General features: G+C 47.7%; 1 protein-coding gene across 2 annotated transcripts in view; it reads left to right on the top strand.

Moving 5' to 3' along the window:
• Positions 1–9,571, top strand: part of PHYHIP (phytanoyl-CoA 2-hydroxylase interacting protein) — a 268,673-nt gene extending 259,102 nt beyond the window's left edge. For both annotated transcript variants that reach the window (XM_078665588.1, XM_078665589.1), the window contains exon 5: positions 6,920–9,571. In XM_078665588.1, coding sequence (XP_078521714.1) covers positions 6,920–7,454 — 535 coding nt within the window. In that variant the 3' untranslated portion in view covers positions 7,455–9,571. The remainder of the gene's footprint in view (positions 1–6,919) is intronic.
• The last annotated feature ends 9,115 nt before the right edge of the window (positions 9,572–18,686 follow it).

Genomic DNA, 18,686 nt, shown 5'->3' with positions numbered 1-18,686 from the left:
GGCCTATCTTAGGGGTGACTTATATGTAGGGCTCCTGGTTTTATGGTATTTTTTTTGCCATTTCCATCTGTATTTATCCATATTTATTCTTTGCTAATTTTATCTGTATTTATTCATATTTATTTTGGGTTTTGTGGAAAAATGAAGCTTACAGTATATTTCCACTTTTATTTAACCAATGGCGTAACAAAATTTGAGGAGGCCCCCCTGTAAGGTGCATGAAGGGGCCCGCTCCAGATTTTATCAGGAGCTCTCGGACGAGAGTGCTGTGCTAAGGGGGCCCCCTGCAGCTCGGGGGGCCCCCTGCACCGTGGGGGCTGCTGGGGCTTGTTTTACCCCACTGTTTTTAACCGATTAATATGCAGTCCTGCTTGAATGCCTGTCAGGTTTCAGTGATATGAACACCCACAGAAGATAAATCAATGCACTTATATGAAAATAAACACATTTCAGTATCAACCATGTGCATATCTACTGCTGTTAAAGCTTCTTTACTAACATTCCTTTCTTTTTTAACCTCCTTATCTATCAATCCACACATCTATTGGCCTGGCAGTCATGGCAGACAATATTTAGAAGTACTCAAAAAGCAACTCAATTTCCATTTTTATCCACATTTAAAAATAAATACAGACAAGAAAAAGAATAATTTCTGTCTGTATTTATCTGTAAAAATCAGTAAAAACGGAAAACCTGGAGCCTTACTTATGTGCAATAAAAGGTGAGTTTAAGGCTTGGAAAGGGGGCTACATTACCAAGTCGAATTGTCAGTTTAAAACTGCGCTCAGGTTGCAATGGTAGGCTTGAGACATGTTTTAACAGGCTACTTGAGTGCTGCACCACTTGTAGCATTTCATTTGCAGATCATATATGGAATACCATGTTACTAGAGACTTCTAAGTAAATTAAATATGGCAATCAAGTGTAAGATTTTTTTTTCATATTTTTAGGGACTGAACATAAGCACTTTAGCACTGGTAAAGTGCACAGAGTCCTAAAGCCAACAAAAAAAAATTCTGCAGAATAGGAGGGTGACGGCAAAACGTTTGGGGGAAGACCCCCCCCCTAAGGCTGATAGGTATGGCAATTTGTTCTTCAGGAGAAGGCTCTACATGCATCAGCACAGAGGGAAGTTGATAAGGGCCATGGTCTGCTTGCTGCCTTCCTCCCTTAAGTGCTGAAACCAAGCTATAGATACTGTAAGAATTCATTGCACTGTGTCCTGCTTGGAAGAAGGAGAAAGAAGCTGTACGGTGCGGCGAGAGATGATGAGCATACTTTCCACTTTCACTCTGAGAGCAAACAGCAAGGTACAGCGGACTGAGGGTTGAATGTCAAGTAACCCCCGGTGCCATTAGGTTACTACAAAGGATCATCCCTGAAGTAAAAGTAAGCAGAAGTCAAGATGCGGCAGAGATGTTTTACAGTGCATCAAAGTTTGTTAGCCTGTACCACCCCCAACCTGACATTATCCATTCTCGAGAGTTGGGTGGTATGCGAGGCCGTGGTGTCATCGTTTTCAGAAATACGCCTTTCAGTCTCGGTGATTCGCTCCTCATGTACATCTATTTTTTGTGCGATAGCGTCCATCCTAGATGATATTCGATCGACTTTATCAACTATTGTGGCAAACCCCTGCCTCATTTCCTGCATCAGCTGTTGTATGTCTGACGTGGATGAGCTAGAACTCGCTCCAGTGTCTGCTGGGCTTTGCGCACCTACTGCGTCCGGTGCGTTCCGCAACCCTTTTTTGGTAGTCGTGGACTCAAAGGTCAGTTTAGGCTGTCGATTGTCCTGCTTACCCATTGTGTATCTCCTGTAGGGACTTGTAGTAGCTGGCGCTGGTCGCTTCCTACTTTCTTCTCTGGAGTGGCTGGAGTCAATATTCATGAGCACAGTTCAGTTCTTCGGGATGCCTCTACCAATATTGGGCAAGGGTCCACGAGGTGATGCAAGCAAATGTATCCCTTTGGTAGGGAGAAGGATCGCCGCACACTACCGCCAGCAAATGTTATTCACCTTCCTTAGTCACGTGACATCTAGAATGTTCCCATCAATAACGAGAGTATATGGAGGCAGCACGTGTTTTCTGCAGCTCTCTCACTCCCGGTTGGGGAGTCCCTGCGAGTAGCAGCCACCGAACTTCGGAATCAACCGAGACCTGTGGACGCGACTCTGTTGGATGCACTTCACAGTTCGGCCCAAGCGAACAGCAGCGCAAGTCAAGGATTCGCGGAGCAATATAGGCAGCCAGATCCGTGAGGCCCCGTAGCCCGAAACTGCCGTCACTATGTCCGCACGTTATGGTGTAAGGAGTTTAATCAGTAGTGTGTTGAGTTAGCGTGATGGGCGTATTGCTGCTGTTTGTATTAGGCATTGTGGCAAGCAGCAGTCAATCCCAGGTGCTCCTAGGGCCCATGTGTGCAAACGTAATCTCGTGTTAGGCAGTGGACATAAGCACTTTTATGGTCGAGATAGCACCGTGTAATTTTGCCGCTGCTTGGTGTCTATGTCTTGAGCAGTGTCTCACCTTCTGGCCTCAGTCCGTTCTCGCGCACCACCTATGTGCAGACCCAGAGTTCCGCGTAGGAATAAACTGCTTTCTACTCTCTGACTTGCACCGCTGCGGTTCCCGCCAGTGTAGTTTCCCTGCCACGATATTATCTGCCCGGTCAGTGCTGCAGTTCGTGTGCATATGCGCGCTTTCTGCTTCCCACGATCACATTCCCGTGTCTCCTGCTCGCGTCTGCAGCCGCGTACCAGGGCCGTCTCTCCCGCGGCTGGCAGTCGCCGCCACAAGCCCAGCACAGCATGGGGTGGTGAAACGCAGCTCGTCCGTTATTTCGGCCGGGACTCCACCTCCTTGCCCAGTCCTTGTGGCGATAATTCGGTCATAATTGAGTCTTGGGTCAAAAGCAGGAGCACCCCGTGATAGAAATATTTGACCGATGCCGTGCAGCGATGAACCGCGCTCTTTCCAGGCCAGCCCGCCTAGACAAGCACAATCAGATCAGCCAGGTACAGTCAGTGGTTCCGTCCCTTGCCTGAGAGCCCCGGCGTCTACCCCAAATCCACACCGGTGCCGCACCACACGCCGCAAGGCTCTCCGCTCTTCCGCCCTGTTGCAGTTGGTGTGCCTCACCGCAATGCCCCGGCCTGGTCACCTGGCCCGTCTCAGCACAGCCGCCCAACGTCAGAAGCTCGCCGGGTTGTTCCGATGTCGCTGGCAGCACTCAGCGCGGCCCCGGTGCCTTCCTGGATCTCCGCACCGCAGCAGCGAGGCAAGGTGGGGGCTACTCTGGTGTCTTATCTCTTGAGGCCTACACGCCTCGTGGGCCGGCGCGGTGCAGCGTAGCCACTGGCCCCCGGCAGCTCGATCCGTCAGGTTCCAGCCCAGCTCTCGGTTTCCCACTCCGCCGCCTCTAACTTCGGGCTGCAATGTCGGATCGCTCCCAAACTTTCACCGAGTCTGCAGGTCAGTATCTTCGACACCCTTGCACTATTTTAATAGGGGTTGGCATTGGTAGGTAAGGATAATTATAGGATAATCTGTCCAGGCAGGAGGAGCCTCACTACAGTGCGGCCATTCTGCGTGCGCGCCCTCTAGCGCCCCCCGATACACAACTTTATCTTAAGATCAATACCTTAGAAGACATTAAACAGCTTAACACCACACTCATGAACATCCAAACTTGGTTGGCAGAAAACCACCTCAAACTGAACGCTCTAAAGACCGAATTCCTCCTTATAGCTCCACCCGCTAACATCCCCTTTATGCAAGACCTAATACAACATCTCACTGCACTCAACGTTCAACCTACTATCGTGGACTCAGCAAAATTCTTGGGAATAACTCTGGACAACAATCTCACTATGCAGAAACACATTAGCAACGCCACAAAGGGAGCAAACTTCCAGATAAACACTTTGAGGAAGCTGAAGCCCTTCCTGCTAGTCAATGACTTCAAGCTGGCTGTACAAGCACTAGTTATCCCGCGTGTGGAATATGGAAGTGTCTCTCTATGCATTTTATCCAAAAGCGATCACAGCTCCCCTGAGAGCCTCAATAAACACTGCAGCAAGACTCATCACTGGCTCGACAAGAAGTTTTCACATCTCCCCTGATCTAAAATCCTTGAATTGGCTCCCGCTTGAAGCAAGAATTCATCTAAAAATAGCCTGCATGACACACAAGGCCTTACACCACAAGGCACCCAGTTACCTTGCACAGAAATTGACAATCTCCGGTGGGTCTAGGTCTTCTAGGGGTGCTGACAACCTACTACTGAAACCTCAAAGATTCAATAAAAAGAAAACATATAAACAAACCTTCTCTGGGATGGCACCTAGGATTTGGAATACTCTTTCCCCAGAAACCAGATTGAACTCTTCTACCTTCTCCTTCAAAAAGGAAGTAAAAGCGATTCTCATGGCAAAATTTACTTGACTAGATGTTAAGCAAATCTGAAGAACAATAGTACCCTTACTACAGTGTCAGGGGTCCATCCATTCTTCCTAGGCACAATATCCTGCCCTAGACCTTAAGCAATCGAGATACTCACGTTATGCTCTCTACGACTATTCCTGTGCTTTTTTGTACTGTTATCCCATGCTTCTGTACTCCACGACTTTTACTTTGCATTCGTACTATTATCCCATGCTTGTTCTCTCCTTCATATTATTACATGTATAATGTGTCATGCTATTCTTTATGTATAATTCAACTCTGGTCACTGGAAAGCACTCTGATATCCGCAAGGATCTTGTTTGAGCTCTAAAAAACCTTTAAAATAAATAAAATGAATAAATAAGAATAGTATGCTCCTGTGTATTATAAAGAAGTGCAAGGACCCAAAGTTTTTCTTAGAAGCCTGGTGCTGCCGCTATTTTAGGATAACAAGGTTTTCTAGGCTTCATTCCACCTCATATCCATTTCTTCCACTAACCTACTCTTCCTGTCTCCTCACTCATGCTGGTTCTCTTTCGCCCATCCTTTGTTCATTTATCAGTGTTTTCGTATCTTTCAATTTCTACCACAGACTCTCTTTTCTGTCTTTATCTCTATCTTGGTCTGGTCAAAAGTCTGAAGATGGAAAGTAAATCTCGTTCACGAAAAATGAGTTTTAGTGACTAGCACTATCTATCAACCACTGGCACAAATCAAGCACATACAATTACACCCTGACTGTATGAACATGAAGGGACCTCATATAATATGTATTCGCTGTTGGTCATTGATGTGGACTCCCAAGACAGTCTGCCATTCAAATTATTCTTTTCATAATTTCGCTTTTCTTTTTTAAGCAATCATTATGTTTATAGTGAGAAGACTCTTGACATTAGTATAGCACAGTCTCTACCTCTTATCAGGAGAATGTCTCTATTTAATTTGCCAAGTCCTGTCATAGAACTCCATCAATCGCAATCCAAATTATATAATTCCTTAGGTTGCACATACAATGGTCCCAGAAGACCAATCTGAACAAATCACAGTACTCTCACATGAAGGCACCTCACAGAATATTTATCAGGTATGGTAACTGATGTGGTCCCAGTACGCTCAGGGGCAGATATACAAGAACTAACGCATCTCTGCATATTAGCAGGGATTCGTCAGTTCAAGTGCTTCACGCAAGAAAACCCTTGTGCCACCATGGATGTGTCGCATTTACAATGCAGCGCACCGTGGTGCAAGGAATGACAGATGCGTCACGCATCTGTTGGTGTACCGGTAACACATTGCTGGAGTCATGTTGCAAGCATGACGCAACTCCAGCAATGCTCAAGAATGCCTATTCCTAATGTGCTGCGTCACGCCTTACACCTGCTTCAAGCAGTGGCGTCGTATAAGTGAGTCAGTGAAATCTTGTAGATTTCACTGCGTCACTTTTACAAGGCTTTCTTGCGTCGGAACACTCACCCTGCATACATTCTACCTGACCCAGGTATAATGTTATTCAGGGCTTTACAACGTGACGCATCACCCTAGATGTGTCACGTTGTAAATGTGTCGGAACATGGCGCATTGTTTACGCCCCTGCTTTGTCACAAAAGTGACACAACAGCAGCGTGAAAGTTTTGCTAGGGAGTTGTAAATCTGCCCCTCAGACTCTATAATCAGACACTCTGACTCAGATTTACCATGATTTTGGGTCAGGGTTGTGTCACTTTTGAGGCACAGCCCTGACGCAAATTTATTTTTGGTATTTACTAAGCCACACAAACCCACTTTGTGTGGCTTTGCGTGGTTTAGTAAATACTAATTAATGCAGGGCAGTGCATAGCGCTGCCTTGCGTTAATTTAATTTGAGTAGGTGTTACCTAGGTGGAGCATGGGCATTTCCATGCATCCACCCATGTATTCTGACAAAGAACGGTAAACCTGGGTTTGGGCCGAAAGGGTGCACCTACCCAACAGAGGTGTAATGAGGAGAAATATCTTTATTTCTTCTCATTCCTTCATCTTCCCATGTCTGCTGCATCCTGCAGCACATATAGAAATATGAATATGCCCCTTTGGATTGGTATCCCTTCCTGCACAAAAACTATCCTACCTGTTACGCAGGCACACTTGCACTAGGGTGCAAGAATACCTGTGTTGGCACTGGGCAACACACAGTGCGCCAGCACGAAGAGAAAGCATAAATACTCCATATCTTTGTAAATATGGAGCATTTCTGCTCTCTCCCTTTCACGCAACGTAGCACAGCAAGTTCTCTTGCTGCGCTGCGTGAAATAATAATAAATATACCCTTCTAAGTCTAAAACTAATAGTTGCTATAGTTTACGATTTATTACACTTAGATTGTAAATGACTGTCAACATAATCACTACAGTGGCACACAGACACTTTACCTAGAGAAGCTTGATGTGACCTTAAGTGTGGTTTACTATCTGTAATTATGTCTCTCTCTCACAGAATAAAATGTGGTAACGTGATGCAGCCCTCCGTGAAGGATAACAGTGGTAGCCACGGTTCTCCTGTCAGTGGCACCCTCCATGGGATCTTCTTCAGCTGCAACACTGAGTTCAACACGGGCCAGCCCCCGCAGGACTCACCCTATGGCCGCATCCGCTTCCAGGTCCCAGCCTCACGGCTCTTCAACACCAACAGCAACCTTTACTTTGCTGACCTGTACTGCATGTACACAGCGTATCACTATGTTGTTCTTGTCTTGGCACCCAAGGGCTCCTCCGGCGATCTTTTCTGCAGAGAACGCCTACCTCAGTTGGACATCTCTGCCAACCGCTTCCTGACCTGCTCAATGGAGAATGGTGAGCTGGTCTACCGCCACGCCCAGGATGTCTTGTTGGAGGTGATCTACACAGAACCTGTAGACCTAGATCTGGGTGAGCTTGGCGAGATCAGTGGGCATCAGCTCATGAGCCTGTCCACAGCCAATGCCAAGAAGGACCCCAGCTGCAAGGCCTGCAACATCAGTGTCGGGCGCTAGGAGTAGAGTCTGTGCCCAGCGAGAGGATGCAACCCAACATGTACAAACCATTCTGGGAAAGGACAGGACCGAAGGGGCAAAGGAAACTGAAAGATTCCTGTAAATAGGAATATGGACTATGATGCAGATGCAGACATGGAATGTTTTCAATGACTATTGGGTGATTTGTGTAAGATTTGTGTCTGATAGTCAGATGAACTGCCGTCTAGTTGGCTTTTTAGCCAACTGCACTTTGTATTCCTTAACTTGTTCTTTTGATATTTCCATTCTCAGTATGGCCATAGAAGTCCCAGCATACACAGCTATGTTGGCTCTTTAATTTAATATTTTGGCATTTGATATGGCACAGATATGGCTCCAAAGAGCAGTTTAATACTTTTACAGAGAACCTTATTTTTGGAGCGGGAGTATCTCCAACCTGGTCAATATGGCCTTTCAGGAGTTTATTTAAGGGAGAATTATCGAAATTAGAATGAGATGGGAAGTTGGTGGGATCATTTCATTGAGTCAGTGATAGGCAACACATTATACAGTTGGTTTTAACATACTGGCATTAGACTACAAAGGCCTATAATTAGAGGCACATATACCTACAAGACACTCTATTTTTTTTCTTGAAGAGGTGGCATTGGAAACCTGAAATGTCAACCTCCTCTTTAGAACCAACAAGCTGGGAAGACACTGTACAAGGAGAGCTTGAAATACATTATATCCAATAAATCTCAAACGAAGTCCTTTTAAAAGGAAAAGACCTGTATAAACTATTTCATATGACCTAGGGCCACTTGACCGCTATGCATATGGTTATACCTGTCACGTGTAAGCGAAACGTTCTCAATTTAGGACAGCACATCATGTTCATGATGTTCTGCAGACTGACCCTTGCTTTACCCTTTCAGGCATTAATGTTGAGGGTCAGCATAAAACCCGTGGATATGCCACATAGCAAATGGTTGCTGAGACCTTCTATCAGTGCGACTGACCCTTCCAGATTGGCTTTTTCCTTAGACTACTGCCAAGTTTCGGTTAGCTATGCTTCCTTCCAAGGAGTATTAGGTTCTCTACGTAGTACATTTTGCAGCTATAAAAAATTACCAACTCTTGGGTACTCTGGAAGGCAAAGGGGGTCAATATATTTAATTATAGGGTGAGCTATGGCACTCTGGTATCAGAGATTGGTCTTATCCTTAAATACAACTAGCCATCTGCACCAGGGTCTGCTGATTAGAGCCATATTGATTAGAGTCAGCTGAGCCATACAGGCAACGGTGGCTGCTAGGGGTAAACCCTTATTTCAGGAGGGAGGAAGTATGTGGATAGCCAATGGCTGCAACGTGCTCTACCTGTTCACATTATGATTCCTTTACCTGCCACGTGTGATCAAATCACTTGGTAAGGAACACTTTCTGAAGTTTCACCCTAGTTCATAGCATCTCTTTAAATTCCTCTGATCAAATTCTTTACTGGACTCTCTCACTCCCTCTGCCCGACAATAAAGTCTCTAGTGTCACTGTAGGCGTGTGCTTGGACTTTCTGTGGTTAAGAGTAGGGGTGCTGCAATCCCACAGGAAAAAGAGGCTAAAGTTAACGAAAAATCAGGGGCACTTAGTTGAGGAGACAGGCATTAGATTCTTCTCTGGATAAATCTGAAGTCGGATATTTGTGTTTCTTTCTGGTGGGTGATAAGGAGAGCACATCATGATAAAAAAAAAGCGTTGCTGAAAAGTTTATGGCATTATTGGTCCAGCAGTTACAGCTTTGAAAGTTCAAACTATATGTGGTTTTACCTGTAAACCAGCCATGTCATCGACCACTTGAGGCCCAAAATAAGATGAACTGTCTTGTTGGGTAATCCTTGGCAGAGGATACAATTAGTATCCAAAGGCTGGCAGGTACACGATGGATGTGAAACCTTCTGCACGATGACTGTGAGTGATGTGCAATGCTTGTGTCATTGTGAAGAACAAACACTCTTTCTATGCTCCTGTCCTTTATAGTGTTTTTTGTGCTCGTGCCTGTGTCCTGGTGTCTATGCATGCCCTCGTGGAGGGAGAAAGCGGTGCCAGGTCTTTCCCGCTGGCACACGTCCACACACACACACACAGAAAGATACTTGGCCGGCTGTTTTTAAGAATTGTAAAAGAAGTGTTTTTGCGCTTCTTATGTAACAAATATACTTTTGAAAAATAATTGCTTGGTCTGTTTTTTTATTTCGTGTATTACTTCTTGGCTAAGGCAGAGGGCAAGTTTCTCAGTTTGCTGATGAAAAGGACAACAGACTCCTTTTCATCCACGGTCAAAGGCCACCTTACCAGCAGTCAGATCTGATGATTGTAGTGTCCTTGCACGCACAGAGACACGGATACAGGGTATTATGTGGGAGCTTGTTTATTGCACGTCCTTCTTCATCCTGGTTCATCGGCTAACTGCCGTCCCCAGTCCCTGGCTCCTCCCTATCCGCCTGCCCTCGTTCTCCCTCGGGCAGGTCCTAGTGCCCCGTGCGTGTGCACCCATCATTACATCTCCCCCTCTGTAAATAAAAACAAAACACAGCAATGTATCAACACCCTTTGCTTTCACGTCGCTGAAGATCGCCACTTAAAGTTCTTCAATGAGGCGAGACGGTTTTCTAATGGTCCGTCTGGGGCGCGACTGAGGATCAGGGATATCTCGCTCGTGCTCATCAGGAGTTCACCTCAATACCTGACTGCTGCTAAGCGGTGTCTCATGTTCATTGTTCTCGACTAGTGATTCAGTCAATAGTTCTTTTACGCTAGGGCTGCACTTCTTAAAGTGTGTCACATTCCTGGTGACTCGTCTTCCGTCTGTTTCCGCGGTGATCATAGTTCCTTTCTGTCTCACAACTTTTAACGGAGTCTCATGATATTTGCAGTCAGTCTTTCGGTGCTGCTCTTGCCGCGCCAACACCCAGTCTCATTCCCGAATTTCAGCGTGAGAGGCCTGTCCACGTTCATCCGCATCTCCCTTCATTTTTTTCTTTCTTCAGCCTGTCCACGGCCGCAATTTCCTCATGTTCAGAATCCGTATACGGTTCACTCACCGGGACATTCATCATAGGCAGTCTGGTGCGCACTGACCGGCCTAGCATGAGGGTGGCCGGACATTTGCCCGTGGTGGAGTGGGGTGTGTTTCGGTAGGCACATAGTACTTCATTGAGCGCTGTCTGGATGCTCTTTCGAGTGAGCTCCGCCTGCTGAATGGCTTTCTTGACCGTGGCCATGAAGCGTTCGACCATTCCATTCGCCTGTGGCCAGAGTGGTGTGATTTTCCGGTGTTTAAAGTTTAGGTGTTGAGCAAATTCGGCAAAGTCATGGCTGTTGAATGGGGGCCCATTATCAGATTTTACCACTTGAGTAATGCCCCACGCAGCGAAGACTTCATCTAGAATTGGTATGGCGCTGGAGGCTTCGGTGGATGTGCACAGTTGTGCAATGGGGAATCTGGAATATTCGTCCCTGATGACCAGGACATATTGTCCTGACTTGAACGGCCCAAAGAAATCAATGGCAATGTGTTGCCAGACGCCCTCCGGCAGTGGAGACATTTGCAGCGGTGCAGGGGGATCTGGACGGCTCACTAGCTGACACTGTGGGCAGTCCTTCAACGTTGTTTCCACCATTAGATCCAGTGTCGGAAACCAGATCCGCTCTCGGAGTGCTCTTTTCGTGGCTACTATGCCCGTGTCCTTCATATGCTAAATTGATAACCCCTTGTCTTAGCTGTCTTGGAATCACAATTCGAGTGTCTCTTAGGATGAGACCATTTGTCGCTATTGACAGTTCATCATGGACGTGTTTGAATGCGGACATCTCTTGTCCCTTAGTTTCTGAATGTCTCCAGCTATTGGTCTGTATGCGGCGTTTTACTTCCTGAAGGGTGACGTCTGACTGAGTTGCCTCACAGATTGCTTCCAGCGGAACCGCAGGGGGTCTGGCCTGATCTACCACGAAATGGATATATTCGTCCGCAATCGACTGTTTGGATTTGCTGGTCCGGGTGGGGTGTCTGGACATGTAGTCAGCAGGGTTTGCAGCTTTCCCTGGCTTGTGTACAATGGTGTACGTGTATTCTTGTAACCTGAGGCCCCATCTCTCTATTCGTGGCGGAATTTTGGCTCAAGGGTTTCCGAAAATTGTGACCAGAGCTTGATGGTCAGTAACCAAGGTGAAATGCTTTCCGAAGATAAAAATGTGGAAATGTTCACAGGCCCAGGCGACAGCTAAACTTTCCTTTTCTGGCTGGGAGTATGCCCTCTCAGTGTCTGTGAGACTCCTACTGGCATACGCTACGATGTGACGTTGATCTTCATCTCTGTCATACTGTGCTAGAATGGCCTCTAGCCCCACAGAGCTGGCATCCACGGTAATTTCGGTCTTCTTTTTTGGGTTGAAGTAGGCCATGTTTTCAGCAGACTCCACAGCTTCCTTGATATCTCTGAAAGCACGTTCACATTGAGTGGACCACTGAAATGGCTGCCCCTGTTTGGTGAGAGTTCTCAGGGGGTGACTTATTGTGGCGTGGTCTTGTATGTACCTGGAGCAGTAGCTGGCCATGCCCAGGAACGAGCGCACATCTCCACCGTCACCTGGGCTCGGTGTATCATTTAGCGCCGCTACCTTTTCGGGGTCCGGTTTCATGCCATTTCCAGAGAAAACGTGGCCGAAGAATTTAAACGTTGGCTTATGAAATTCACACTTGTCCTGATTGAGCGTGAGGTTGGCTTCCGTCAGGGCATGGCAGACCCGATCTAGCGCGGTGTCATGTTCTTGAGCGGTGGCTCCATATACCAGGATGTCATCACTATAGTTCAGTACATGGGGAACATGATGGATTGTTCTCCTGATTGCTTCCTGAAAATTTCCGCAGCTGAGGACACCCCAAAACTGAGTCTTTTGTACCGGAACAGCCCTAGATGTGTTGAGAATGTCGTGATGTATCGGGACCGCTCATGCAACTCTAGTTGGTGGTACCCTTTGTTAAGGTCTAATTTTGAAAATATTTTGGCTCCATTGAGTGACGTGATCATGTCACTGATGTGGGGGCCTGGGTGCCTCTCCTTCTCTATCGCGGTGTTAGGCGCTCTCATGTCCACACATAGACGGACTCGGTCCGTCTCTCCTTTCTTTGGAACCCCTACAACCGGGGAGACCCAGGGTGTTAGTCCATCAGTTCTCTCTATGATGTCAGCCTCGAGTAAGTCTTGGAGCTCCTTCTCCACGGCCTCCTATAGATGAAATTGGATTTTCCGGTGATGTTGTGCCACTGGTGTGATTTGCTCGTTGATGTGGAGTCTAATTTGGCAGTTTCTCATCTTCCCGAGACCTTGGAAAAGCTTAGGGAACTTCGGAGTAATGTCTGGTTTGTCATCCACTTTGTATAGTATGTCCACCAGCCTTAGTCGTTCTGTGGTGGGCAGGCTCAGTAAGCAGTCTGCCTCAGGCCCATCAATGACGTGGATGTAGGCTTGGATGGTGCGATCTTGATATGATAGATCGGTCGCGAACTTCCCAAGACAGGGGAGTGGTTTTTTTGACATCCACTTATATACTCGCACGTGGGCGTTGATCAATTTGGGAGGTGTCCTCATTCTTTGATATTCCACTACAGGTAAATAATTTAGCGACGCCCCACTGTCCATCACAAACTTGGCGTGGTGGGAACCAATACTGATGTCTAGCCGTGGATATTCCTTTAGACGATCAGGGTCCGCTACAAAACATATGTATTTGTCGTGGTGCTGTGAGAAGGGTGATAGGGATCTTGACCCTCTTGATGACGACCGTCGAGATCGATGTGTTCGGCAGGAGTGACAGCTGGATTGTGACGACCCAGTGGATGAGTCTCGTCTATCCTGTACTGCTCTGACATGGTGACGGCTGCTTGAGGGACAATATTGTCTGGTAGGTTCTCGTTGATCATCCTTGTGGGAAGTCCCACACATGCTTTCAAAATGGTTGTCTCTACCACACTTCCGGCATCGTTGACCTAGTGCTGGGCATGTGTCTGCATGTGGGAAATCGTAGCCGCATCTGTAGCATTTTAGTTGTCATTCCGATCTTTTCTTGGTGCGACTCGTGCTTCTGCGCCAACAACTTGAAGGGTGTTACTGCTTTTTTGGATCTGGAGGAGCGCGCTTGTGGTGGGGACCATCCATGCACTTGTCGAGACTGCATTCTGAACGCCTGCTCACGTTTCTCGCTTCTCCCGGCCTCCATCTTTTTCGCATGCTCGTCGGCTTGATCATCGACTCTTGTCATTTCCTCAATCTCATCTAGCGGGTAGCTTTTCTTGAGCAGTTTGCGTCTCAAGGGCTCTGACAGACAGCCTTCTATAATTCTCAATCGGAGGGCATCCTCCGTGGAAAAATTATCAAAATCACAATATCTTGCTAAGCGTCTCAGACGTGTGATGAATACGCTCATTTGCTCACCTTTCTCTTGTGATGCCAGGTAAATGTATATCGCTCATAGTCGACATTCTTTTTGTGCAAGAACCTGCGGTTGAGTGCTTCACAGACATTAGCGTATGACGCAGCGGACTCAGCAGGCAACTCTTTTATGATCTGTCCAACTTCTTTGGCTACAAGATTCCTGAGAGCGATCAATTGCTGTCCAGCATCAGTTACATGGGACCCTTTCATGAAGTCCGTGAAATCTTCTAGCCATTCTTGCCACCGCAGGCCCATACCCCCACCAGATTCAAGAGTGAGGGGCTCCGGAGGGCGCAGGAACGATACTCCCAACACACCCATGGGACCGGGGTCAGGCATCTCGCTATCCCGTTAATCCGACACGTAGTGACAAAAGTCCTTTCTGTCGGTTCTTTAATTGGATTTGCCACAGTTTTTTTTTTTAGTTCTTGCACTCACCAGTGCTTGTTTACTTGTTTCCTTACACTCACCAGTGCTTGTTTAGTTGCTTCTTGCACTCAACAATGCTTGCTTATAGGAAGAGGTGTGGCGCCGCGGCCAGGGCGGCTGACGCTGGAATCTGGGGATCAGGGTTCGATCCCCGGCTCCGGCGGCAGGTTAGCCCAGCACCATGTGACTCTGGGCAATAGCTCGCTTAATCTTCCCGACGGCCCCCCAGCGCCTAGAGACCCTTACGGGTGATTGTGCGCTTTACAAATGTGGACTTTACTTTACTTTACTTTACTTACTTGTTTCCTTACACTCGCCAGTGCTTGTTTACTTTTTTTATTGCACACGCCAATGCTTGTTACTTATTTCTCTTACACTCGCCAATGCTTGTTGACTTGCTCCTTGCACTCACCAATGCTTGTTGACTTGTTTCTTACATTCGCCAATGCTTGTTTCTTTTGGGCACTGTGTATTTACCAGTGCTTGATGGCTTTCTTGCTCTCTGCCTGACTCCAAGATGGCCGCTGAAGATCCCTGACAGGGGATTGTACGAACCGCCTAACTTCAAGATGGCCGCCGCGAGAATCTCGTGTACAACGAGATTTGGCCTTCTACAACCGGAGACACAATGCTTTCACGGCAGCTCCCTCTCACCGATCGTCGGTGCCAGCCAACACTCACCCTCTCTGACGGGCGTCGTCGCGGGAGCACAAGGTGAGGCAGCCTTCATTAGTTATTACACCGCCGGGGTGGGCTCCCGGCGAGCAGGCAGATTTCGCGCTCTAACTCCCAGGACGTGCCACACACACACGCGGTGCAGCGGGGTGAGCTCCGGGCAAGTGGACACACCTCCGGACAGCTGGGGTGGGTTCCCAGCGCGTGAGGATGCTCGCGCCGTTTCTCTGCTACCACGCGGTCACAGGCCCACAATGCTGGATGTGCTATCCAGGGGCGTGCGCCGACAGAGTTAGCCGTCCTCCTCACGCCACAGGTTCCGATCCCATCCTCGTTGCCAGATGTAGTGTCCTTGCACGCACAGAGACACGGACACAGGGTATTATGTGGGAGCTTGTTTATTGCACGTCCTTCTTCATCCTGGTTCATCGGCTAACTGCCGTCCCCAGTCCCTGGCTCCTCCCTATCCGCCTGCCCTCGTTCTCCCTCTGGCAGGTCCTAGTGCCCCGTGCGTGTGCACCCATCATTACATCAATACACGTCTCACCTTTCATTTCGTGGCACCTTCAGACCATGTGCCTGAGAACACAAACCTGACTACAAATAATTGGCTTGATTTCAATCCTGAATATGGATGGTACTAGGTGAAGTACTTTATTAATAGGTACGTGGTTATGGTGACCATAAAAACATTGATCATTTCCCTTGGGAATCTCTAATGGTGTGAGCAATGGTCCTCAGATATGTAGGTAAATTTCCCTTGAGGTGACATTTTCAAACACTAATCACCTTTCTCAATGGTCAACATAAAAACGTAATTAATACCCTTGGGATCTGCACTTGATCCATGCCGCTCTATAACATATCCACACTGAACCCTTACTGTATGCTCCATTAATAAAGGGCCAGACGTCTCTGTTAAGCCACAGTCCATGCCCTGGTTCCTTGCTTGGTCAATGCTTTTCTGAGAAATCTGCCACTCCCCATCCCACCTGCCTGCTCTTCCCTCCTCTGTTTATCCCAGGGCGCCTTTATGGATACTGCACCTATGATAAAGCTCCAGGTTTCTCCCTTGGTCTCATTCACAAACCCTGCTAGCTTCTTTCTTCGCAGTGCCTTTCTGATAAGCCAGTGCATGCCCTTCCAAAACACCTCCAGGCTTTTCCCTTAGTTGCTGAAGCTCCTTTGAAAAATATCCATGCTCTTTGTGAGGTCCTGCACCTCTGATGAACAGCTTGGGCTCATTGCGTGTTTGCTTCGCCCCAAATAAACATCTAGCTACATTCTCAGGGTCTGCTCCGCTGACAAATGTCAAGCCTTCTCCCATGGTTTACGTGCCATCCCTGATTACCGCCATGGCTTCAGCCCCTTCTCTTTTTTGAGGTCCATTGCTGTGCTTCCTCTGCTCCTTTCTAAAATAAAACCCTCGTAGTTCATTCTTTGATCGCCTTCTGATGGGTCTCTAATATGCACCTTTTGTCTCTGCTCCTCTGATTAATATCCAGGCGCCTCCATTTCTTTGTACTCCTCTGATAAATCACTAGGCTGCTCTTTTTATCTTTCGAGGTGTTTCTATCTCTTTCATAACGTTACATAATGCAAGTAGCTGCATAACAGCACAAGGGATGGGTTCACAGAGGAGCAGGAACGTGGTGTGCAAGTTGGTCAGGTTGTTCTACTGCTGTTGTTTCTTAGTAACTTTAGGAAAAGGCAAAGCTTTGAAATCGAGGCCGGTTAGTACCTGCCTTTCACATCAGATGGTACTGGGAACAGGGCCAGCTGGGAGGGGACAGAAGGAGTCAAGCGTAGAGCTTGGTCATGAAGGTAGGTCAGCTGTAAGCCACTTGCTGCCTTACCTGTCTAACTGGGTGGCTATGTAGGGAGGGAGCAATGGTATCAATCAATCAATCAATCAATCAAGAAATTTGTATAGCGCGCTACTCACCCGGAGGGTCTCAAGGCGCTTGGGGGAGAGGAGTCCGCTGCTGCTCGAACAGCCAGGTCTTGAGTTGCTTCCTGAAGGAGAGGTGGTCTTGGGTCAGACGGAGGTGGATGGGGAGGGGGAGGGAGTTCCAAGTCTTGGCTGCCAGGTAGGAGAAGGATCTTCCTCCCATGGTGGCCCTTCGAATGCGTGGAACGGCGGCGAGGGCGTGGCTGGTCGATCGTAGCTCGCGGGTGGGAGTATAGAAGGTCAGGCGGTTGTTGAGGTACCTGGGGCCCAGGCCGTGGAGGGCCTTGTGTGCGTGGGTGAGGAGTCGGAACGTGATTCTCTTGCTGACGGGGAGCCAGTGCAGGTCTCTCAGGTGTCCGGAGATGTGGCTGTGTCGGGAGATGTGGCTGTGTCGGGGGATGTCCAGGATGAGTCGTGCGGAGGCGTTCTGGATGCGTTGGAGACTGGAGGCATAGATAACAGTTACAAGGCGGGGGAGGTACTTAATGACTGTGGATGAGGTTGGATATAGGCATTAGGCAGCGGAAGAGGTCAGTATGGAGGCAGTGGGAATAAATATTCACGTTCCACCCATAAGTTCTGACACTTTGATAACCCTCCAATCTGGTCCCTACCACCACTGGCTGATCCATCTACTTGCTGCACAGCTCTCGCGAACACCATCTGGACTTTAGAAACCAAGCAGCGTATTTATGAATTTTGTGGCACAGAGCAGCAAGTCAGCTTGCTGTGCTGCTCGGCATCACAGAGAAAGGGCAGGAATGCGCCACAGTTATCCAATACTGAGCAGCCTGTCCTTTTTCCTTGCACTGGCGCCATTTTGGTAGCCTAAAGCCCAAAGCAGGCATTCTTGCATCATGATGCAAAGGTGCCTATGTTGTACGCAGGATTGTTTCAGCCCTTTCCTGTGAAAAAACAATCCAGAAGTGGGTTTTCCTCTTTCTATGTGTGCTGCAGAATGCAGCACACACAGAAAGAGGAAGTAACAGGGAGAAAAAAAGATATTTCTACTCGCTACGCCTCACCTGGGGAGGAGTATTTTTTTTTTGCGTTCCCAAGTTTACAAGGCCATGTAACTCTGGGATTTCGCAAAAACAATGGAAGTTGGATGGGAACACCCACACAACGTCCATGGAACATCTACCCAAGGCAGAGTAACGCAACGCAGCAATCTGTGCAGATTTGCGTTTCTCCAGATTTTTTGAACCACGCAAAGTGGCTTTGCGTGGCTTCAAAAATTGTACTTAAGGTTTGCGTCGCTATTGCACCACGTTGGGTGGTGCAAGAGCAGCGCAAACTGGGTCATAAATGTGGCCCCAATTCACATTGCCTAATTCTTATGGGTAGGACATGGCGGCCTGGGGCAGGTCCTCTAAATGGATCTTTGCTACTCTCTGGATAGTGAAGGACCAGGGCGAGTCCAGAAGACAGCCATACTGCATGCACCCGGAGAAGGGAAGTTTAAATTATTATTCAACTCCAGTCGACATGCAAGGAGAAAAAAACAGTTATCGATCAAGGTGTTTCACACGTGGTTATGCAATCTACCATATATCCTGATCTGGGGTACGCCTATGTAGCCCTTACCAAAAGGAAACAGTGCAAATGCAATCCTCTGACTGCTGATTTCAGATGGTCCCATAACATCACCAAACAAAACTGGAAAATCCCATCATGGAGGAGGGTGCTTTCTGAGTTGGATACCAACCTCCCCAGGCAAAGAAGC

This window comes from Lissotriton helveticus, chromosome 11 (assembly GCF_964261635.1).
Source record: "Lissotriton helveticus chromosome 11, aLisHel1.1, whole genome shotgun sequence".
Taxonomy (NCBI): domain Eukaryota; kingdom Metazoa; phylum Chordata; class Amphibia; order Caudata; family Salamandridae; genus Lissotriton; species Lissotriton helveticus.
The sequence above is the reverse complement of the archived record's forward strand: the minus strand, read 5'-3'. Positions and strand labels throughout refer to the sequence as shown.